This window comes from Canis lupus, chromosome 18, assembly GCF_003254725.2.
Source record: "Canis lupus dingo isolate Sandy chromosome 18, ASM325472v2, whole genome shotgun sequence".
Taxonomy (NCBI): domain Eukaryota; kingdom Metazoa; phylum Chordata; class Mammalia; order Carnivora; family Canidae; genus Canis; species Canis lupus.
The window spans coordinates 52073797-52095864 of NC_064260.1; the positions used below are offsets into that span (position 1 = coordinate 52073797).

A 22068-nucleotide genomic window follows, 5' to 3' on the forward strand; every position below is an offset into this window, starting at 1 on the left:
CTCTCCACCAGGGCAATCTTGTCATTTCCCTGAAGGGGATCATCTGATCCTCAGACCCAGCGGGGATCTTGGGACAGATGGCTAAAGGGTTAAATCAATGGGGACCACTTAAGGACTTCTACCAACAAGGCTGAGTCCTAAGCATGTTTCTGTTTTTTTTTTTTTTTTTTTTTCTAAGCATGTTTCTGATTGAACCTGCTTCCTCTAAAAGCCTCCAGGATTGGGGCACCTGGGTGGCTCAGTGGTTAAGCCTCTGCCTTCGGCTCAGGTGGTGATCCGGGAGACCCGGGATCTAGTCCCCCATCAAGCTCCCTGTACGGAGCCTGCTTCTCCCTCTCCCTCTGCCTGTGTCTCTGTGGCTCTCATGAATAAATAAATAAAATCTGGGGATGCCTGGGTGGCTCAGCGTTTTGGCACCTGCCTTCAGCTCAGGACGTGATCCTGGAGACCGGGGATCGAGTCCGACATCGGCTCCTTGCATGGAGCCTGCTTCGCCCTCTGCCTATGTCTCTGCCTCTCTCTCTGTGTCTCTCATGAATGAATAAATAAAATCTTTAAAAATAAAAAAAAATAATAATAAATTTAAAAAATAAAAATAAATAAATAAAATCTTTTTTTTAATAAAATCTTTATTTATTTTTAAAGATTTTATTTATTCATGATAGACACAGAGAGAGAGAGAGAGAGGCACTGACACAGGTAGAGGGAGAAGCAGGCCCCATGTAGGGAACCCGACGTGGGACTCGATCCCGGGACTCCAGGATCACGCCCTGGGCCAAAGGTAGGCACTAAACCGCTGAGCCACCCAGGGATCCCAAATAAAATCTTTAAAATAAATAAAAGCCTCCAGGATCTCGGCCTGGGGCAGCAGGCATATGTAGCTACATGAATACAGGAAATGGAGTCTGTTCCAGAGCCTTCTCCCCAGGTGACTCGTAACCACAGAAGTGCTGACTGATGCCCCAAAGGCCCCGGCCTTGTACTGACTACCAGAGCTCAGTCCCTACAGCCATTCCTGTGGACACAGCATCCCTCCAGTCCTGCTGCCCCATCAGGAAGGCCCTTTCAAGGGAAGGTCCCACAGCAAAGCTACCAACACAGGCATGTGCGAGTGCACACACACACACACACACGCACGCACACACTTCCCCAGAGCTGCTAGTCACAGCAGGCTGCTGTGTCAATCACAAGCTATGCCCAGATCTTCCAGTCCTCTCTGTCATCAAGGCATGGAAGCGGGGTTAGCAAATCCCCCTCCCCTGTCCCCATGATTCTGTTTCTTGTGAGGGGCAAGCACGATGCCTCACCCTGCCCTGAGGCAGAGAGCTGGTGCAGCTTTGTGGACAAGAGGCCCCCTCCTGGGCACTCATCTCGGCTCCGCTGTGTGCAGCCTGTGTGACCTTGACTGAGTGACCGCGTGTTCTTTTTTGTCTGTAACATGGGGTTAATTGCAGTGCCCACCTCAGAGGCCCTTCAGAGGACTAGTGACCTAATGCGGGCTTGGTGAATGGTTGGCATTGCAGTGAGTTTTGGCAATTTGCCGACACTCCCTGGAATCCAGCTAGTGGATCTACCCAGGCCTCCACCCTGGCTTCAGAGGCCCCTGGAAGCAGGGGTGAGGTGGGGTGGGGTGGGGTGGGCAAGGACCCCAGCAGTCTCCCAACTCTTGCCCAGCCTAAAGGGGCTGCTCTCCCTGCCTGAGAAGGTGGCCTGATCCTGCAGCCTGGCAGCAGCATCCTCTAGAAACAACCTGCTCCAGATTCCGCATCACCATCTTGTGAAGGCAGTCGTGTAACGAAGTCCCCTCCCCGCCCATGGCTGGCTCAGCAATCCCACTGGGGCTCCTTCAGATGGAATCTGTTTCCCAGGTGTTCTGAGGCCACCTTTTGAATCCCTTGAGGTTGCACCTGACACACCTTAAATCCGAGACAGCTGGAGCATGAGTGCTTGGTGTTGAGGAGCTGAGCTGAGAAATCAGCTTCTCATCCATTTGACAGGCATTTGCTGCATGCCTCCTGTGTGCTCTGTTCTGGGCTCTGGGGATTCAGCGGTGAATAAAGTAAAGACCCCTACCCCAGTAGGACTTCCGTTCTAGAAGGGGAGACAAGAAATAATGGGTAAGTCAGATGGTGACAAATGCGATGAAAAAAAATGGAAGGAAAGAGGGAAGAGGGGCAGCCCAGGTGGCTCAGTGGTTTAGCACCTGCCTTCAGCCCAGGGTGTGATCCTGGAGACCCAGGATCAAATCCCACGTCGGGCTCCCTGCGTGGAGCCTGCTTCTCCTTCTGCCTGTGTCTCTGCCTCTCTCTCTCTATCTCTCTGTGTTCTCATGAGTAAATAAATGAAATCTTTAAAAAAAAAAAAAGACGGAGGAGGAAGCCTGAGGGAGGTTTACGTAGAGCAGCAGGGAGGATCTCTTGGAGAAGTGACATTGGAGCAAAGATGTGGAGGGCCTGAGGGAGGAGCCCTGAGGATGACTGGGGGAACAGTGTTCCAGGAAGCTGGAGCAGCAGAGTGAGAGTAGAATTGCCCTCTAGAGACAGGGAAGAGTGAGCAGACCAGGACCAGGGAATACAGCGGGATTGCTGCGCAGTGCTGAGGGCCTGTTTGAGGTTTGAGATCATAAATTTATTCATTCATTCGTTCATCCATTCATGAGAGACGCAAAGAGAGAGGCAGAGACACAGGTAGGGGGAGGGCAGGCTCTCTGCAGGGAACGCGATGCAGGGCTCCATCCCAGGACCCCAAGATCATGATCTGAGCTAAGGGCAGAGAGTCTCAACAACCACTAGGCACCCAGGCATCCCAGGGTCATAAACTTAAAGCAAGACCAGTGAGATCTTGTGACTCTGCAGGCACATTAAGAGTCAAGGGGTACAGGTGCAGAGTGGGCAGAGAGTCAGGTTTCTTCCCCCAGTGAAGGGGGCTAAAGCAGAGAGGACTGGGGGGTGGAGAGGCTTTGCAAGGAGCTGGGCCAGAGGGAGAAGAGGGAAAGCGGGAAGAGCTGGCACCGATGGATCAGGGGCCCTGTAGGGACCCCAGAACTCTTTCAATCACTAGGACCCATGAGCGAAGTAGGAAAAGAAAAGGAAATGCCTTTGCTACCTTCAGTGGTTTCATCAACACCACAATCTAGAATGTCCAGGGAGGGGCCTCACCACCCACCTAGCCAAGATGAGGAAAGGAAAATTTTTTTTTTTTTTTTTTTTTTTTTTTGGGAAAGGAAAATTGACCAGGTTTGCGTCTGGCAGCACAAACACCAGCAGTGTAGACACCAGCTGACTCCAATAGCCTGAGCTGGAGTTCTCAGATGTCACACACAGATGTTACACACTCTTCTCCACGTCTCGTGTCCAGAACTTCCCGTGTCCCAGGGGCTAAATCCTTCCAGGAGGGGGCGGCGTGGGACCTCAGGATGGCATTACCTTGTCTGCTCCTCAATTTATCAACGGATCTGGATGTTCCTCCCACTGACGGCCTCCTGTGTCCTCAGGAATGTATGTGCCTCAGCCACACACACACACACACACACACACACACACACACACACACACAGATGGGCTTCTGATAAGATCCAAGGTCATAAAAAGAAAAAAAAAAGATCCAAGGTCATATCCGGAACGTTGATCATCACCTGGCCCCAAACTGTGGTGTGCCTCCCTCAGGTCACTGATCACACTAAACCCCATCCATAGTCCTCCCATGCTAGCACACTAATCCTCCTGACCAGCAGCACAAGGGGAGTTGGACATGGGAGGGGGAGGGGCAGATGGCACCCACAAAACAGGGTTGTGAGCAGGAGTGGGGCTGCTCTGAGCATGGGCTGTGAAATCCCTCTCTCACACACACAGAGACACACACACACACACACACACACACACACAAATGTACTGTGGCCTAACTCTCCAGGCATCTTTGGGAAAACCAATGGGCTGCAGCCTGGCTGGGCAGAGGTCCAAGGCAGGATAGACTATGGAGGGTAGGAGAACTCACAGCTTGAGCCCCAGGGACCTCCCCAACCCTGCCTGGCTCTATGGGGCCTGGAAAAAGCTCAGTAGTTGTACTGAGTACTTGGTGTTTTCCTCTCCCTCTCCCAGTGCACCTGCTGGGTGATTTGCATGGATGGTCTCCCCCTCGCCTTCTCAGCCTGCTGAATGCCTTCTCAACCTTGGAAGATCCACTCAAATGTTCCCTCTTAGACTTTCTCATTCTCCCCACTGGGAACACACTGGTGGTCCTCCTTTTATAGGGGCACTTACCACATGGTTGAGTCCAAGGCCCGCCTGTTTCCCTGCTGGACTTGAATCCCTGCATCTCCCAGTGCCTGAATCTAGGCACCTTTTCCTCCTCAGGACCTAGCATGGGTCTTGCACAGAGATAAATGAATGGATGAAGCTTGCAGGTATTAGTGAAGGAGTGAATAATGGATAGATGGGAGGGTGGGTTGATAGGTGGATAGGAAGGGGGATGGATAAATGGGTGGGTGAGTAAATGGCTGGATGGGTGGATAGCTGGGTGGTTGGACAGATGAATACATGGACTGATAAATGGATGAATTGATGGATGGAAGAGTAGGTAGTTGAGTGAATGGCAGAGTGGGTGGATAAATAGGTGGATGGATGGATGAACAGGTGAATGGATTCCAGACAGGGTCAGGGGATGGAGGAAGAAATCAACTTACCAAGAGAAAGTGGGCTTTACTGGCTCTGACCTCTAGAACAGCCTCCCTCTCTAAGAGTTCCATATCCTCCCATAAGCTGGGCCCCTGCAGGATACACACAGAGAATTCTCCCGGAAGCCCTTTCTTCCTTTAAGTCCAGGCTTTGCCATTTTAGGGAGTCAGATGAGGCAGGAGTGGCTAAAATCTACTGAGCTCCCACTATGTGCCAGACACTGGGCTATATATTTCTATAGGTGTGGTCTTGTTGAATGAAAACAGCACCAGTTTTGTGAAATAGATCTGTTATCCTCATTTTACAGCTAAGAAAACAGGTTCAGGGAAGCGAAATCATGGCCTATGTCTAGCAAGGTGATGGCATTTAAGCTCAAAACCTGCTCAGGCAGCCAGGGCTGGGGATGCTGGAAATCAAATGACACCTGTTGTGCCCAAGATTGTGAATCCGAGAAACCACCAAGGAGCCGACACCGATGCAAACACACGAGGGTTGATTTACAAGCTCGAGCTTGGGTCCAAGTGGACCCGACACAGCAGAGCAGGGACTTGGACCCTGAGGTGGGTTTCAGCTTAGTTTTAAGGACTGGTCTGGGGGACCTCCAGAAGGGCTGGAGCAATTCCTCAAGTTCTGTTTACATTTTGATATGGGGCCTTCAAGGGCATTGAGCTCTGTTCTCATTCTAATAGGGGCTTCCTGCCCTTGGCTTGGGCTCTGTTTTTATTATAATATGGGGCTTTCTAGGACATTAAGCTGTAAGCTGTTTTCTTCCTGTAACTTAAGTAAGGTAAAGTTCAGCTCTTCTTCACAGGGCCCTGGGATGGCTGTACTTGTGATAACGCTGAACTTAAAGTGGAATGGCCTTAATTTTCTCGGCCTCCACAGCACCGAGGAGACAGAGGTGGGGATAGTAGGGAGCAGGCCCAGTCTTGCTCTGAACAGGGGTCTGAGTTCCCGTTCTGGCTCGGCCTGTTTTACTGGGAGATCTGGCTGAGACCTTGTCCCTCCCTGGATCTCAGTGTGTCTGTGTGCACTTGACTCCCCGGGGAGTCCCTTCCAGGTAACTGCTCAGCAAACGAGGTAGATGTAACTGCTCCTGGCCCTCCCTGCAGGATGCTCCCTGACGCTTCCTGACTCTCCCTGACAGCTGGAGGCCAAAGGGCAGGGCCACCCACAGGGTAATGGTTAACTAGACCAACACTCATCTGTAAGGAGTGACTCCAGCTTGCTAAGACTCCATAGGATGAAGTGGGTGAATGTGCTTGGGGGGATAGTGGGGGCCGCTGCCCTCTTAGGGCTGGGGATCATCCTGGGCCACTTTGCCATCCCCAAAGGGTCCTATGTACCAACTCCCAGCATCTTCCAGGACCTGGATCTGGAGATCCTTGAGAGCATCATGCAACAGCTGGATGCCAGCAGGATCCGAGAGAACCTTAGGTGAGATGGCTGTCTCCCCTCCCCTCTGGTGGGCCAGAGAGGCCTCCCTAACCCTGGTCCTGGCCGTCCTGTCCTTCCTTCCACCCTACAGAGAACTCTCCAGGGAGCCTCACCTGGCCTCTAGCCCCCAAGATGAGGCACTGGTGCAGCTGCTGCTGCAGCGCTGGCGGGACCCGGAGTCAGGCCTGGACTCAGCTGAGGCCTCCACCTATGAAGTATTGCTGTCCTTCCCCAGCCGGGAGCAGCCTAACCGCGTGGCTGTCGGTGAGCTGCTGCTCAGGATTGGGGATGCCTGTGGGGGGGGCAGCTGCCAGGCCCAGCCCTGACACTGCTCCTCCTCCACAGTGAGTCCCACTGGGAATGTCCTCTTCTCCTGCCGCCAGAGCGAACAGAACCTGACTGGGGAGCAGGGGGGGCCCGATGTGGTACCCCCATACGCAGCCTACGCTCCCCCGGGAACCCCACAGGTGGGCCTGGAACATCCTGCCCTCCACCCCAACTCCTCCCTTCCTGGCCCAAGAGCTTACCCTGCCCCCCATTCCTCCATTGCTACTCCTGTTGCCCATCACCTAGTCATTCTACAAATACTAATGGCCCCTACTCAAGACCAGGCCTGCTTCAGGGTATCTGGACATGGAGAAAGCCACGGGTGACTCTCTTCCTGGGGAGCTTACAAGGTCTGGGTGAAGTGGGAAAATAGAATCCAAATCCATCATCCCGCCACTCAGCCTCCCTCTCCTTTCCTCACTCCCTCTTTTCTGGGCCTGGCTCTAAGGACCACCTCCTCTTGGGACTAGGGCCTCCTGGTCTATGCCAACCAGGGAACAGAAGAAGATTTCATGAAGCTACAGGCTCAGGGCATCAAATTAGAAGGCACCATCGCGCTGACCCGATATGGGGGCACAGGACGTGGGGCCAAGGTGAGTGGTAGTCCCCAGTGCAAGCAGCCAGGTGGGGTGGGGGAGGGGGCGGAGCAGCATTGGGTGGAATGTGGAGCCCTGGGCTAGGCCAGAACAGGCGAGCTGGATTTGTGCTGTTACCATTGGATGCCTCCCCTGACCCCACAGAGCCTGAGGAAATAAATGCATCAGGCAAAATTTTCAGCTTTTTTTTTTTTAAAGATTTTATTTATTTATTCATGAGAGACAGAGAGAGAGGCAGAGACAAGGCAGAGGGAGATGCAGGCTCCTTGCAGGGAACCCAGACTCCATCCCAGGACTCCTGGATCATGCCCTGCCCTGTGCTGAAGGCGGCACCAAACCGCTGAGCCACCCAGGCTACCCACATTTTCAGCTTTGATATGCTGGGAGTCTAACTAAAACTTTTGACTAAGTATTTCACATCTGTAGTTTTTTAAAAAATGTGTGTGTGTGTGTTTTCTTTTAATTTAAGAAGGTAGAGACTGAGAAAAGGGAATAGAGAGTTAGTGTTTAGTGAAACTACAGAGTTTCGGGTTTGCAAGTAGAAGACGTCAGTGGATGGTGGTGACAGCAGTGCAATAATGTGGATGTCTTTAATTCCTCTGAACTTTGTGCTATAAAATGGATAGGGCAGTAAATTTTATGTTATCTGTATTCAATGAAGTACCCATAATAAGAGCTGAAAAAAAAGAAAAGAAAAAAAGAGAGAAGAGGTGTGGTGGAATTATACAGATTATAGACTTCCCAGTTAAAAAAAAGTCTAGAGTTGAAAAGTTTTCCTGCAATGCCATCCTCCAAAGAGGTAACTACTTTTTTTTTTTTTTTTTAAGTTTATGGGTGATCTACCCACAGTTACTTTTGGAAGAAGCACATATAAATATATATTTTTATTTCCCCTTTTTCTATAGAAGCAGCATACTATACCCACTGTTTCAAGCTGTGCTTTTTTTCACCGTAATACGTTCTAGAGATTATTCTTGATTGGTACATAAATTGTGTCCTTGTTCTTCCTTTTTTGATGTACTCTTTTATTTTTATTGTGCTAAAATATACCGACATAAAATTAAGACCAATCTAATCATAAAATAAATCTAAATATATAATGTAAGGGTGTTATGTACCTTCACAATGTTGTGCAACCATTACCACCATCCATTCCCAGAACTCCTGATCATTTCAAATGAAACTCGGTGCCCATTAAATACTCACACCCCCACTTCCCCACTTCTGCCTCGCAGGCTCCCAGTAACCTTTGCCCTCTTTCTGAAGGCTGTATGAATGTGTCTGTTCTAGAAATGTCACATAAGATGAAGCACACAGTTTGTCTTTTTGTGTCTGGCTTCGTCACTGAACATAATGTTTTCAAGAGCCATCGATGCTGTGTCAGAGCTTCCTTGCTTTGGAACACTGAGTAATAGTCTCTTGCACGTTGGCTACCACATTTGCTCGTCCACTCCTTCTGTCGGTGGACACTTGAGCTGCTTCCACCTGTTGGTTCCTGTGAAGGTGCTGCTGTAACCACGGGTGCAGGAGCACACCCTGCCTCCGTTTCCCTGCCTCCCGTTTCTGTACCAGCCACACTGATAAGCATCGCCAGCCTATGCCCCAGGGTCGTTTGCAAGCAGTGCTGCAGTGAAGGATTGGTATGAATATCATCTTGCCTGTAGGAAGACAGATCTTTTACAGCGAGGAAGGAGGCAGGGAACAGGACCTGAGCCCACCTCCCCCTTCCCCTAAACACAGCCTCATCCACCTCCTGCAGGCTGTCAACGCTGCCAAACATGGGGTCGCTGGGGTGTTGGTGTACACGGACCCCGCAGACATCAATGATGGGCAGAGCTCCACCAATGAGACCTTCCCAAACTCCTGGCGCCTGCCTCCATCAGGGGTGGAGCGAGGCTCCTACTATGAGTATTTTGGGGATCCCCTGACTCCGTACCTTCCAGCCAATCCCTCTTCCTTCCGCCTGGATCCAGATACTGTCTCTGGATTTCCTCCAATTCCCACTCAACCTATTGGCTTCGAAGATGCAAAAATCCTTCTCTGGTAAGCTCTGGTGCTCTGGGGGTTCCCTGCCCACCCTCCAGTGGCCGTCAACCGTCAATCCCCACATCCTTCACCTCCTCCCCAGCAACCTCCAGGGAGCCTCGGCCCCAGCTGCCTGGCAGGGAGCACTGGGTTGTGACTACAAGCTGGGACCTGGCTTCCAGCCAAATGGTGACTTCCCAGCAGACAGGTGAGGTGGGGCCCTCCTCCTCAAGGCTCCTTTCCTCTTCCCTTGGTAGGCTTCCCTGCCCATCTCAAGGCCTAGCCTTTCCCTTTCTTCTGTCTTCCAACTTTCTCGGGATACCTGTCCTGTCTTTGGGGAAGCCAGTGAAACAATTGCATGGCCCACAAGGCCCTGTGGAGTTTCACCCCCACTTCATCTATGACCTCCACTCTCCAGCCACCTCCTGTCTTGAACATGCCAAGTGCAAACCAAGACCTCTGCACTTGCTGTTCCCTTTGCCTGGAACACCCTTCCCTACACTCCTGCCATTCCTAACTGGGACCAACATCCTCAACCTGCCACCAGGTATCCTCTCACAGGTGGACTTGTTAGTGTCCTTCTCATGCCACTTCATCGCCTGCAGTGGCTTACTTCCTCGGGGTTTGCCTCTTTCAGGGGAGGGAGGTCCCACAAGAGCAGGGCTGTGTCCAGTCACTGCCCAGAGCCTATTATGATGCTGGCATACACTAAGTATCCAAAAAATACCTAACTGAGGCCATGAGAAGAACTGGAATCAGAAGAACAGGACTTGCTCCATTTTTTTTTTCCCTGGTGAATAGAGTACATTTAATATTTCTGTGCTGGTCAAGCAGGACACAGGTGGGCAGTACACGGGGGAGAGGGGCAGAGGGCCCCCTCCTCTCAGGAGGGGCGGCTTGTGAAAGGGTGTATGTGGAGGGTTCTTGGGAAATAGTCCAAGGAGTCTTCTCAGCAAAGAGGCCTGGCCGAGGGGGATCCCTGAGTGGCTCAGCGGTTTAGGGCCTGCCTTCCACCCAGGGCATGATCCTGGAGTCCTGGGATCGAGTCCCACATCAGGCTCCCTGCATGGAGTCTGCTTCACCCTCTGCCTGTGTATGTGCCTCTCTCTCTCTCTCTCTCTTTCTCTGTCTCTCATGAATAAATAAAATAAAATAAAATAAAATAAAATAAAATAAAATAAATAAAGAGGCCTGGCAGGGGTACCATGAACATCCAACACACCCAATCCTCAGCCTAAGTTGGGGTCCCCCACAAGGGGTCTGTGGAGTCTTAGCATTTTTCTGGCTCCTTTGCTGGAATCCACACACCCAGCGTGATGGGGGACCTGGTCCTAGCCTGGGGTCTGGAAAGGTCCCAGGATGCAGGCAGGGTTGGGACTAGGGCTCAGAGCTCACAGCCCAAGGAAATGAGAACCCCTCGGGCTGTGCATCTTCTTTCCTCTGCCCTCCTTCCATCCTCCAGGCTGGCCAAGACCAGAGTCGGATGAGCAGAGCCCCCAGAAGCTCTTCTGACTCCCCCAGCTTCTCCTGACTCCTCAGGGTGGGGTGGAGGAAGGGTGGAGACAGGGTCTGGGCAGCTGACACTGTAAACTTTGCTTTGAAACAGTAACTTCAGTGGAGGAAGGGCTTCCAGCCTGAGGCCAGTGTGGGGAGCAAGGGGGAGCAGGGGGTGTGGGAGGCAGCACAGGAAAAAGCCAACAAAAAGTTTTGGGGTTTGCTCGCGGCTTAAGAAAGGTCTTTGATCACTGGATTAACTTTCTGGCCCTGGGCCTCAGTTTCCCCCGCACGGGGGGGAGGGAGTGGGCAGGGCCAAGCCTCTGGTCGCCCCCTTGGCTCCCCAAGCCAGGTGAACGTGAGCGTCTACAACCGCCTGGAGCTGCGGAACTCCTCCAACGTCCTGGGGATCATCCGTGGGGCGGTGGAGCCAGGTGAGCGCCCCGTCGGGGCTCCCGGAGACTCCGGGCCTGTCCTCCCCCCCCCCCCCCCCCGCCCCGCCCGGCTGGCCCCACCCATCTCCCTCCTAACCGGGTCTCTGCGTCTCTGCTGCCCCCGCCAGACCGCTATGTGCTGTACGGGAACCACCGGGACAGCTGGGTACACGGGGCCGTGGACCCCAGCAGTGGCACTGCTGTCCTCCTCGAGCTCTCCCGGGTCCTGGGGACCCTGCTGAAGAAAGGTGAGGCAGCCCGGCCCGCGGTCTGGGGGCTCAGCGCAGGCGGGCACCCACACCTCGGGGTCCTGCCCCACCTGCCCGGCCTGAGGGCCCTGGGGGCCGACCTGCGAGGACGCGGCCCTGGCCTCGCTCAAGTGGCCCCGGGGGGATATGGCGAGTCGTGCAGTGGCTTCTGAGAGGCCTGTGCCCCTCCCGTGGAGTGAGGCCAGGTGCGGTTGTGAGAAGGGGGTGCCCAGGTTCTGCCTTCGGGGAGCTTCAGCCCAGTTGAGGCAGGGATTTAACTCAACATACATGCCTTGTGCCTACCATGTGCCAAGCCAGTTCTAGGTGCAGCAGACACCCCCCCCCCCCCCCCCGCCCCCGTGAACATCTGAGTTGCTGCGTGTATAGACAACTGTGGTCCCCGCTATTATAAGGAAAAATGTCCAAGGGGCTGTCCTGGTACAAGGCCCAGCTCAGGAAGGCCTCGCTCCGGAGCTGGCAGCTTGGGGTGAGGTGGTGATCCAGGTGGAGGGCAGAGCATGTGGAGAGGAGGGCCCGGACCAGGTGGCAGCCCAGCTGGGGAGTTGTGAGTTCAGTGTGAGGTTGGTGGGAAGATGGTGTGGGATTCTAATCAAAAGAGTGACATGATGGAGTCCTGATTGTAAACTCTTTCTCCTGTTCCAGTTGGGGAGGTTGTGAGGAGGCTGGCCCTGTGGCAGCGGTGGCAGATGGAGGATGGGGTGGGGGTGGAGGGATGGGGGGATGGAGTGGGGGCTCCTCATCCAGTCAGAGGCCTTGTCATCCTTAGGGCCAGGAGGGATAGTGTGTTTTGTACCAAGGAGGGAGCAGTGGGAAGGAGATCTTTGGTGACAGAGGTAAGGGAGATGACAAGTGGAGGACTCCTGGATCCTTGATTTCTGGTTTGAGCAACCTAGTGTATGGCAGTAATATTTATGAAAACCAAATTAGGGGCAGCCTGGGTGGCTCAGCGATTTGGTACCTGCCTTTGGCCCAGGGCCTGATCCTGGAGACCCGGGATTGAGCCCATGTTGGGCTGAGCCTGCTTCTCCCTCTGCCTGTGTCTCTGCCTCTCTCTCTCTCATGAATAAACAAATAAAATCTTAAAAAAAAAAAAAAAAGGAAAACCAAATCAAGGTCAGAGAGCAGATCTAGGGGGAAGAATATGAATTCAGTTCTTCACATGTTTTTTTTTTTTTAGCTTTTTAAAAATTGTTGTAAAATATGCATACCATAAAATTTACCTTTCTTTTTCTCTTTAAAAAACAATTTTTTAAAAATTTTTATTTATTTATGATAGTCACAGAGAGAGAGAGAGAGAGAGAGAGAGAGGCAGAGACATAGGCAGAGGGAGAAGCAGGCTCCATGCACCGGGAGCCTGACGTGGGATTCGATCCCGGGTCTCCAGGATCGCGCCCTGGGCCAAAGGCAGGCGCCAAACCACTGCGCCACCCAGGGATCCCTTTAAAAAACAATTTTTAAAAAAGATTTTATTTATGCATGCATGAGAGACATAGAGAGAGAGGCAGAGACACAGGCAGAGGGAGAAGCAGGCTCCATGCAGGGAGCCCGACGCAGGACTCGATCCCAGGTCTCCAGGATCACGCCCTGGGCTGAAGGCGGCACTAAACCCTGAGCCACCAGGGCTGCCCAAAATTTTATTTTTAATTAATTTTTTTTTTAGAGAGGGAGAAAGAGAGGCAGAGAGAGAATCCCAAGCAGGCTCCACTCCCAGCACGCAGCCCAACATGGGGTTCGATCCCATAACCCCTAGTTCATGACCCAAGCTGAAATTAAGTGTCAGACGCTCAACCGACTGAGCCACCCAGGTGCCTCTAAAGTTTACCTTCCTAACCATTTTTAAGTGTACAGTTAAGTGGCATTAAGTATATTCAGTGTTGTGCACCCATCACCACCATCCATGTCTAGAACTTTTTCATCTTCCAGTCCATGTAACATCTTAAAGTTACAACTATATAATTTGAATTGATACCCACTTAATCTCATACAAAAGTTCTACTTCTTTAAAGCTCTGTCCTTCTCGTTTATGGTACTGATGTCACAAATTACATCTTTATACATGCATGTCCCTTCACATGGTGCTTTTGAGGTGCCTAAGAGACATTTCTCAGGGAGAGGGCCAGCAGGCAGTTGCAAGTGCTGGTCTCCAAGGTCAGGAAAGAGACTCTAGAGATAAACTGGGGAGTTGGTGGCATAAATGAGATGTGAAACCACAGGTGTGGTTAAGATCAACTGATAATGGACTAGCTTGCAGAGAGAAGCTGGGCCTGTGGCTTTACCCCCTCTGGTAGTGTAGGAATTTCTGCCTCTATTGTTGTTAAAGTGTTTTATTTTGAAGTAATTTCAGACTTACAAGAGACTTGCCAAAATAGTACAAAGAAGCCAGATATTCCTGATATTAAGATTTTACCACCTTGGCTCTTTTTACATGGTTTTCTGGAGTGTTTGAGAGTTGCAGAGATGCTGCACCTTTACCCATAAACATATCACTGCGTATTTCCTAAAAATAAGGACGTTTTCTTTCATGGCCGCCATATAATGATCAGAATCAGGAAATTAACAATGTTGCTGATTGTTCTTATAATGACCTTTAGAACAAAAGGAAATTTCAGATCCGAGGGCCAATCCAGGATCACACATTGCATGTATGGTAGTGGCATGTGTCATCTGTAATAGTTCCTTAGTTCTTGTCTTTTATGATCCTGATATTATTTTGTTGAGTGTCCCTCAATTTGGATTCATCTGATTAGATACAGGTTATGCATTTGGGGCAGGAAAGAGTGTGAAAATTTGTTATTGCAAGCATATAATCCTTACATACTTTTACAATTTTCATTTAAAACAAAAAAACTAAGGGGCGCCTGGGTGATTCAATTGGTTAAGCATCTGCCTTTAGGTTGGGTCATGGTCCTGGGGTTCTGGGATCAAGCCCCGCCTCTGGCTCCCTGCTCAGCAGGGAGTCTGCTGCTCCCTTTCCCTCTGCTGCTCCCCCTGCTGGTGCTCTCTCTCTCTCTCTCTCTCTCTCTCTCTCTCTCTCAAATAAATAGAATCTTCAAAAATCAATCAATCAGTCGATCAATCAAAAGGCTGAGAGGGGTGTCTGGGTGGCTCAAGCAGTTAAGCTCAGGTCTTGATCTCAGGGTCATGAGTTTAAGCCCCATGCTGGGCTCTATGCATGGAGCCTATTTTAAAAAATAAAATGAAAATGAAAATGAAAAGCTGATAAATGGTCAAAGGTTACTGAGTTGGAGCTCAAGTTGGAAGCACAACTGGGAACATGTAGTGCTGTGGAAGCTGAGGGGTCTGGAGGACGTAAGGGGCAAGGGAGCCAGGGCTGCCCGGAGGTGGCTGGAGACCATGGCAAGAGCGATGTGGGCAGAGACTAGAGATGAAAAGGAGGCTGCCAGAGGCTGTGAGAGGCAGTATGGACCATTCGTTAGGGCCCTGGACCCCGGAGCCAGACCCTAGATTTGACCCTGGCTCTGCTGCCCACCAGCTGTGTAACTCTGGGTGAGTCATTTACCTTTTAGGCGGCTCAGTTTCAACTATGAAATGGAGATAAGGCTCTGTCCCTCAAGGTGTTGTTATAAGGATTGGATGGATAATGTATTATCACCGAGTGGAGAAGGTTGCGGGAGAATTCAGCTTGGGATTCCCGAAGGAGACCATTGGAGATGGAGGGTCCGGAGGTCTACTCAAAGCATACCTGTAAGGACGGGGAGGCAGGGCACTGGGGCAGAAGGGAGCAGCTGAGATTGGTATTGTGGGCAGTGTTGGAGCAGGGTCCCAGCACAGGTGGGAGGCTGGAAGGAGGATGGCACCTGGAGAAGGCTGGGCTGGAGAGGCAGCAGGACCTACCTCCTGTCGCTAGCTGCCTTGCCCAGGGGCCCTTCCTCCTCTCCGAGTCCCCAGAATTTCCTCCAAGCCACTCCTAGATCCTGACCTCCAGGCCTTTATCCTTCTCCCCAGGCACCTGGCGTCCCCGCAGATCAATAGTGTTTGCAAGCTGGGGGGCCGAGGAGTTTGGGCTCATTGGCTCCACAGAATTCACCGAGGTGAGCTGCCAGACAAGGTGGGCTGTGGAGAGGATCCCGGTGCTGGGCCTGGCCGGGCTCACGTCGGGCCTCCCTCCCGCAGGAATTCTTCAGCAAGCTGCAGGAGCGTGCAGTGGCCTACATCAATGTGGACATCTCGGTGTTTGGTACCTGGGGTGGATGGGCTGACTGGGAGAGGGGAAATGAGGGGGCGGCGGCCCGAATAGTCTTTCTGATCTTCCCACAGCCAATGCGACTTTGAGGGCTCAGGGGACACCCCCGGTCCAGAGCGTCATCTTTGCGGCCTCCAAACAGGTGAAGGGGGGTGGGGTGGAGAGGATGGTCCCTGTGGGGGGCAAGAGGGGGCTGGGTGGCTCAAGGGGTAATGGAGGGGAGGCACGGGTCTGGAGCTGGTACTTATTAGAGGGGCTGAGGCTGGGGGCAGGCCTTATAGGACCCACAGGCCTGTGCATAGGATGGAGACTTGGGTGGGCCTGGTGGCAGATGCCTCTTGGGTCTGGGGAGGGGTCAGCCTCAGACTGAACTCCCCTCCGGGTCAGATCCCTGCACCAAGCCTGGGTGGCCTCAGCATCTATGACAACTGGATCCGGTATTTCAACCGTAGCAGCCCAGTGTATGGCCTGGTCCCCAGGTGAGCCCATGGCCAGGGCTGGGGCCCTGAGAGAGGAGGGCAGGCTGGCCCAGCACCCTCAGCCTGACCATCTTTCCTTTTTGCAGCCTTGGCTCTCTGGGTGCTGGTAGCGACTATGCACCATTCATTCACTTCCTGGGCATCTCCTCCATGGACATCGCCTACACTTATGACCGGGTGAGTGGCCACCCTTCTGTTCCCCAGTCCCTTCCTCTCTTAAATCCTCTCTAGTGCAGACTGAGTCCAGCTCCACCACTCATTAGCTATGCTCCCTGGGCTGTTTCTCAACCTGAGGATCTCTTTATGCTCGCCAATGCTATTTTATTAAATTTAAGATACTACTGAATTTAAAATACAACACTGTGATATGCATTATGAGGGGTGTGTGTGACACACTGCCAGTTAGTTGGAGGATGACATTGACTTAAAAAGCATCCTGGGCACCTGGCTAGTTCAATCAGTGGAGCATGCAACTGTTGACCTTGGGGTCAGGAGTTCAAACCCTATGTTGGGTATAGAGATAATTTTAAAAAAGAAAATTTAAAACAAAAGAGGAATTCTGATTCCAGAGATCTTAGTTTCCTCCTCTGTAAAGTATGAATTCTAGAACCTATCTCATGGATGTAGCATTCCCATGTTGTAGAGTTCACTGTTGGTACAACTCCGACTTCTCTCTTTCTTTTTTTTTTTTTTTTAACTCCGACTTCTCATCCCAAGCCTGTAACCTTGGCCTTATTCCCCTAGAGCAAGACCTCAGCCAGGATCTACCCCACCTACCACACAGCCTTCGACACCTTTGGCTATGTGGACAAATTTGTGGACCCTGGTGAGGAATGGGGAAAGGGGAATCCTGAGTCTGGGGAAGGATGGGCTGAAGACTGAGCCCTGGCCTGGTCACCCTCCCTGCAGGCTTCAGCAGCCACCAGGCTGTGGCCCGGACAGCAGGGAGTGTGCTTCTCAGGCTCAGCGACAGCCTCTTCCTTCCTCTTAACGTCAGTGACTATGGAGAGACGCTCCGAAGTTTTCTGCAGGCTGCCCAGCAGAACCTTGGGGTCCTATTGGAGCAGCACAGCATCAGCCTGGGTATGGATCCCCCTTGACATGGAGGTACGGGGAGCCCTGCACCTCCAGGGCTAAGATGCTGGCTATTCCTGACAGTACCTCTGGTGACTGCAGTGGAGAAGTTTGAGGGGGCAGCTGGGGCCTTGGATCAACGCATATCAGCGCTTCAGAAGGCCACCCCTGAGTGAGCAAGGGCACCAAACAGATGTCTGGGAGGGTGGCATCCAGGGCAGGATGCAGGCTGGCAGCTGGGCTGCTAGTTCCAGGGTGATGAGATGGTCCTGCCATTTCCAGCCCCCTGCAGGTCCGGATGCTCAACGACCAGCTTATGCTCTTGGAACGGACCTTCCTAAACCCACGAGCCTTCCCAGAAGAACGCTACTACAGGTGAGCCTGCTCCAAAGTTCTTGGGAAGTGCCATGGGGAGAGGCTGGGCAATGGGCACCCATCTCAGGGAGGAGAATCTTTTTTTATTTAAAGATTTTATTTATTTATTCATGAGACACACACACAGAGGCAGAGACACAGGCAGAGGGAGGAGCAGGCTCCATGCAGGGAGCCCAATGTGGGACTCAATCCTGGGACTCCAGGATCACGCCCTGGGCTGAATGCAGGTGCTAAACCACTGGGCCACCCAGGGATCCCCTGAGGGAGGAGAATCTAATAGTTTTGGTGGCCTTTGCTGTTAGCTGGGGAATCACGCTCAAAGGATGGGAGGCAAATCAGTCAAGGTCACCTTGGGACCATAACCTAGATCTCGCAGGGCCATTGCTGTAAGGTCCCCAGCTTTCAGAGACGGTGGGGAGGCATTTTATACTTTATACTGCCTAGCTGTATACAGGACAAGAGCCTGTTCCAGGCTGAAGCTCCTCTCTTCCCCATTTCCCAAATGACTTTGCTTCTCCCCCATATTTCCTATCAGCCATGTGCTCTGGGCACCCCGCACCGGCTCCGTGGCCACATTTCCAGGCCTGGCTAATGCCTGCTCCAGGGCCATGAACACAAGCCTTGGATCTCCCGCCTGGGCTGAAGTGCAAAGGCAGCTCAGCATCTTGGTGGTGGCCCTGGAGGGCGCAGCAGCCACCCTAAGGCCTGTGGCTGACTTCTGACCCCAGCTCCCCACCATCCTTCATCTTAACCTTCTCCCACTCCAGTTTTTTTTTTTTTTGGGGGGGGGTGTTATTTCCCAGTCTCCCTTGATGCCAATTTGAGGACAATCATAGAACCCTATCAAGCTTCTGAGGCAACAGCTTAGTCCCAGTACGGCTACTCTGAGCTCTTTCCCCCCATATGGCTATCATGTCTCAACTCCTCCCTGCCCTCTCCCAAATAAATCAAGCATAGTTATAGTCCCTACAAAACAAGTTCCTTTTATTGTGTAGGAATTATGAAAAAAGAAACCTGAGTGCTTGGATCCAGTCCTGGGCTCTGGGAGAGTGCACAGCTCCTCCTCATGCTGGGGACTTGGGTCTGTCCACACCCTCATCTTCCTCCTCTGCCATGACCACCTCCTCCAGGGTGCGCCCTGCGAGTTTGCTCCCTACCAACACTTTGCAGGTCCCAGCAGGTGGCAGCCCTTCCTCAGTGTAATGACCCCTGAGAAACACAACTCTTTCCTGTCCATCCAAGGGCAGTCCGTGGGCCTGGCACAGGTCCCGTGCCTCTTCAGGCCCATCCAGGGCCAGCAGGTGGACTATGAAGCCCAGGGGCAAGGTCTGGCCTTTGGGGGTGCTCAGGGCACGAGCGAGGCGGGCCAGGGCTCCTCGGCGGGCGCGGCCGATGTGGCACCGCACAGCACAGCTCTGCAGGTAGGGCAGGATCCGCAGCAGGCGGAATAGGCGGGCGGTGTTGCCTTCGCGAAAGGCCGAGTCCACAGCCAAGGCCCTGCGCAGGGCCGGGCAGGAACGCAGGGCATCAGGCAGCTGTAGAACCTCGTGAAGGGCCTCCACGGAGCCTGTAAGCGAGGTGCCCGGGTGAGAATTCCAGAGTCTCTCCAGGGCCCCGCCCGCCTGGCACCCCATCTGCTTAGGCCAACCCCCATCTACCCTCCCACCAGCCGGGGTCCTCTGCCTCGTCGCCCGCCTCGCCTGGCCTACCACCAAGCTCATCTCCAGCCTTGGCCCACCTACCTTCCACTCTGGGCGCCCCCCCCTGGGGGGGCCAAGTTCCCCTTAGGTCCCCTTTTCTCTATCAGCTGCTTCCTGAGCCTATTCTAAGCCCTTTCAAACAGTCTGAATCCTCCTAATAAAAGGAGGCATTGTTTTTGGATGAGGGAGACAGACCCAGATAATTTCGTGACTTGTCAGAGACTTAAAGAGTTCGAATGTAGGGATCCCTGGATGGCGCAGCGGTTTGGCGCCTGCCTTTGGCCCAGGGCGCGATCCTGGAGACCCGGGATCGAATCCCACGTCGGGCTCCCAGTGCATGGAGCCTGCTTCTCCCTCTGCCTGTGTCTCTGCCTCTCTCTCTCTCTCTGTGACTATCACAAATAAATAAATAAATACCTTAAAAAAAAAAAAAAAAGAGTTCGAATGTAGAATTCAATACAACAAAATTCAAGTTTTCTGACTTCAAACCCAGCCCTTTCCGCACTGCCCCAGGGGCTGCACAGATTAAGAAGCTGGCTCTACCACATCTTCCCTATCTATCTACCTGGTAAGGCCTTTGCTTTGAGGACATTCTGCCCCTACTTCCCTTTCAGGAGAATCACAGATACCGGAACCTTGGGCCACTTTTGTAAACTGAGGCTTCTGGCCCATTAGTAAGTTTTGAAATCAAGATCATTTTATTACAATAAAAAAAAAAATATATATATATATAAAATAAATAAAATAAAATATAAAATAAAATAAATAAAATAAAAAAATAAAACTTATTAGAATGCACCATCCATCGATAGGAAGGATCTAATGTCTGAGACATTCATGGGCATATGTTCTTGGCTGCTTTGCAACACTGATGAAAGTCTTTTTTTTTTTAATTTTTATTTATTTATGATAGTCACACAGAGAGAGAGAGAGAGAGAGAGAGAGAGAGGCAGAGACATAGGCAGAGGGAGAAGCAGGCTCCATGCACTGGGAGCCCGACGTGGGATTCGATCCCAGCTCTCCAGGATTGCGCCCTGGGCCAAAGGCAGGCACTAAACCGCTGCACCACCCAGGGATCCCGATGAAAGTCTTAAAAAGTTTGAAAATCACCAGGCCAATTTTTCCGTTCCAACTCCGTCCTCTCCACTTTTATTAGGAAAAAAAAAAATTGAGACCCAAATAGGGGAAGGGACAGGCCAGAAGGCCCACGTCGGGGATTGGTGGGTGTTGCTCATTAACTCTACCCATTTAGAAGTTAGGGGGACACCTGGGTGGCTCAGCGGTAGAGCATCTGCCTTTGGCCCAGGGCGTGATCCCAGGATGCTGGAATCGAGTCCCACATCGGGCTCCTTGTGGGGAGCCTGCTTCTCCATCTGCCTATGTCTTTGCCTCTCTCCCTCTCTCTCTCTCTGTCTCTCATGAATAAATAAAATCTTAAAAAAACAAAACAAAACAAACAGAAGTTAGGGATGAGGAGGGAGCTAATGGTGAGACTCTAAAGCTTCTCCTTCCTTCCTCGGCCTCCACTGTCCCCGTGGAGGCACCCTCCCCTCCCCTAAGTAACCCCCGCACCCCCGCACCCCGCCGTCCTGCCGCCCCGACTCGACTCGACTCACCCAGGTTATAGAGCAGAAAGAGACCCTGGAAGGCGGCCTGGCGGGGACGCGACCCGGCGCCCCGCGCGTAGCAGCGCCGCAGAGAGCCGAAGCCCTCCTGCACCTGGGCCTGCAGCAGCACCGGGTCCGCTGGCCCGCGCGTCCCGTCGGGTCCCAGCCGCGCCACCACTGCCAGCAGCACGGCCAGCGCCGCCTCCAGCACCGCCGCCGCCTCGACGCCGTCCGCGCCCTGCAGGGCGAGGTCCAGCCGCACCGCGCGCAGCCTATCCGCCACGAAGCTGGCCACCTCGGCGCGGGATGCGTCGGCGCGCTCGGCCACCTCGCCGGCCAGGTAGCGCACGGTGGCCAGCAGCACCCTCGGCGGACGCAGCTGGCTCGGCAGGGGCCGCGCCTTGCCGGCAGCCGGCCGTTGGTACTCCTTCACGGCGCGCCGTGGGTCCGCGCGGGGCGGGTCGCTGCGGCACCCGGGCGCCACCTCGAAGCGGTGCAAGCGGCGCTCCTTTTCGCGCTCGGCGCGCTCGGCGGCCGGGCACATGTCTGGGCAGGTACCCACGGGCAACTCGCAGCCGGGCATGGGGGCGCTGAGGGGAAAGGACAGGCTCTCAGCATCCCCGAGCCGGGGGCAGCCACTCGCCCCATTGCATCCGAGAGCGGGCCGAGGCCGGCCGGGGCTGCAGCGAGCCGGCGGGGTGATCCCGGCCGGGCCCCGCCCCCCGCCCCGCCCCCCGCCCCGCCCCCGCAGTCCTCTCCCCGGGCTCGTCCCCTCCCACGAGGCCTGGAGCGGGCCTCCCGAGACACCCGCGTCGTACTTCACGCCGCCACCTCCGACTCAGGCGCCTACTAAAGGCTCCATGATGCACTGCGCGCAGGCCACGGAGCGTCCCACTCCCATGATGCACCAGCGAGCAGCCCCTCCCACGCACGACCAATCACCTTGCCGGAGGGGCGGGGCCACGCCCTCCCGGGCTTCAGCCCGCGGCCCTCGCGCTCAGCCTTTGGGCGCCGCCCGCAGTGGGTAACCGGAACCCGCGTTCTGCTTCCTCCTCCCCGTCCCCGTCCCCGGATAGCCTGGTTCAATTGGCCTCACTGTCACTCTCTACTACTCCTTTCCCTGGAGACTATTCTCCCCATTTTCTAGATCAGGTGTCAGCAAACTTTTTCTGCAAAGGAATTTGCAGGTCGCAACTAGGCAACCTGCTGGCGTGGTGGGAAAGCAGCCGCAGACCATGTGAACTGAAGGAGTGTGACTGTGTTCCAACAGAATTTTTAGACACTTAAGTTTTATGTGATTTTCATCTGTCACAGAATACTATTCTTTTGATTTTTCTCCCAACTATTAAAAAATGTAAAAACCATTCTAGTTTA

At 53.2% G+C, this 22068-nt stretch overlaps 2 protein-coding genes across 3 annotated transcripts; one reads left to right on the forward strand and one right to left on the reverse strand.

Moving 5' to 3' along the window:
* Positions 1 to 5811: 5811 nt before the first annotated feature.
* NAALADL1 (N-acetylated alpha-linked acidic dipeptidase like 1) lies at positions 5812 to 18131 on the forward strand. The gene is made up of 18 exons (XM_025445993.3): positions 5812 to 6110; positions 6202 to 6374; positions 6456 to 6577; positions 6908 to 7030; positions 8793 to 9076; positions 9162 to 9266; positions 10901 to 10986; positions 11115 to 11234; positions 15222 to 15307; positions 15390 to 15453; positions 15534 to 15601; positions 15847 to 15938; positions 16025 to 16115; positions 16683 to 16764; positions 16848 to 17021; positions 17097 to 17184; positions 17295 to 17387; positions 17923 to 18131. The coding sequence occupies exons 1-18, from the start codon at positions 5917 to 5919 to the stop codon at positions 18107 to 18109; spliced, it is 2232 nt and encodes a 743-aa protein (XP_025301778.3). The 5' UTR covers positions 5812 to 5916; the 3' UTR covers positions 18110 to 18131.
* A 213-nt stretch (positions 18132 to 18344) lies between these two features.
* Positions 18345 to 21617, reverse strand: SAC3D1 (SAC3 domain containing 1). 2 transcript variants are annotated; one of them, XM_049096948.1, is made up of 3 exons: positions 21513 to 21617; positions 20704 to 21284; positions 18345 to 18954 (listed from the first exon to the last, which is right to left on the reverse strand). In XM_049096948.1, the coding sequence occupies exons 2-3, from the start codon at positions 21275 to 21277 to the stop codon at positions 18452 to 18454; spliced, it is 1077 nt and encodes a 358-aa protein (XP_048952905.1). In that variant the 5' UTR covers positions 21278 to 21284; positions 21513 to 21617; the 3' UTR covers positions 18345 to 18451. The 2 variants fall into 2 exon arrangements, with proteins under 2 accessions (XP_048952905.1, XP_025301776.1); XM_025445991.3 differs by lacking the exon at positions 21513 to 21617 and having other exon boundaries at positions 20704 to 21428.
* Positions 21618 to 22068: the final 451 nt, after the last annotated feature.

Bases quoted from the DNA above. Each gene is read 5' to 3' on its own strand.
- NAALADL1 (XM_025445993.3), top strand. From the start codon at position 5,917: ATGAAGTGGGTGAATGTGCTTGGGGGGATAGTGGGGGCCGCTGCCCTC. The intron at 9,077-9,161 runs GTAAGCTCTGGT...CCTCCTCCCCAG, and splicing joins GATGCAAAAATCCTTCTCTG to CAACCTCCAGGGAGCCTCGG. The intron at 9,267-10,900 runs GTGAGGTGGGGC...TGGCTCCCCAAG, and splicing joins GGTGACTTCCCAGCAGACAG to CCAGGTGAACGTGAGCGTCT.
- SAC3D1 (XM_049096948.1), bottom strand. From the start codon at position 21,277: ATGCCCGGCTGCGAGTTGCCCGTGGGTACCTGCCCAGACATGTGCCCG. The intron at 18,955-20,703 runs GTGAGTCGAGTC...CCTCGCTTACAG, and splicing joins CTTTCTGCTCTATAACCTGG to GCTCCGTGGAGGCCCTTCAC.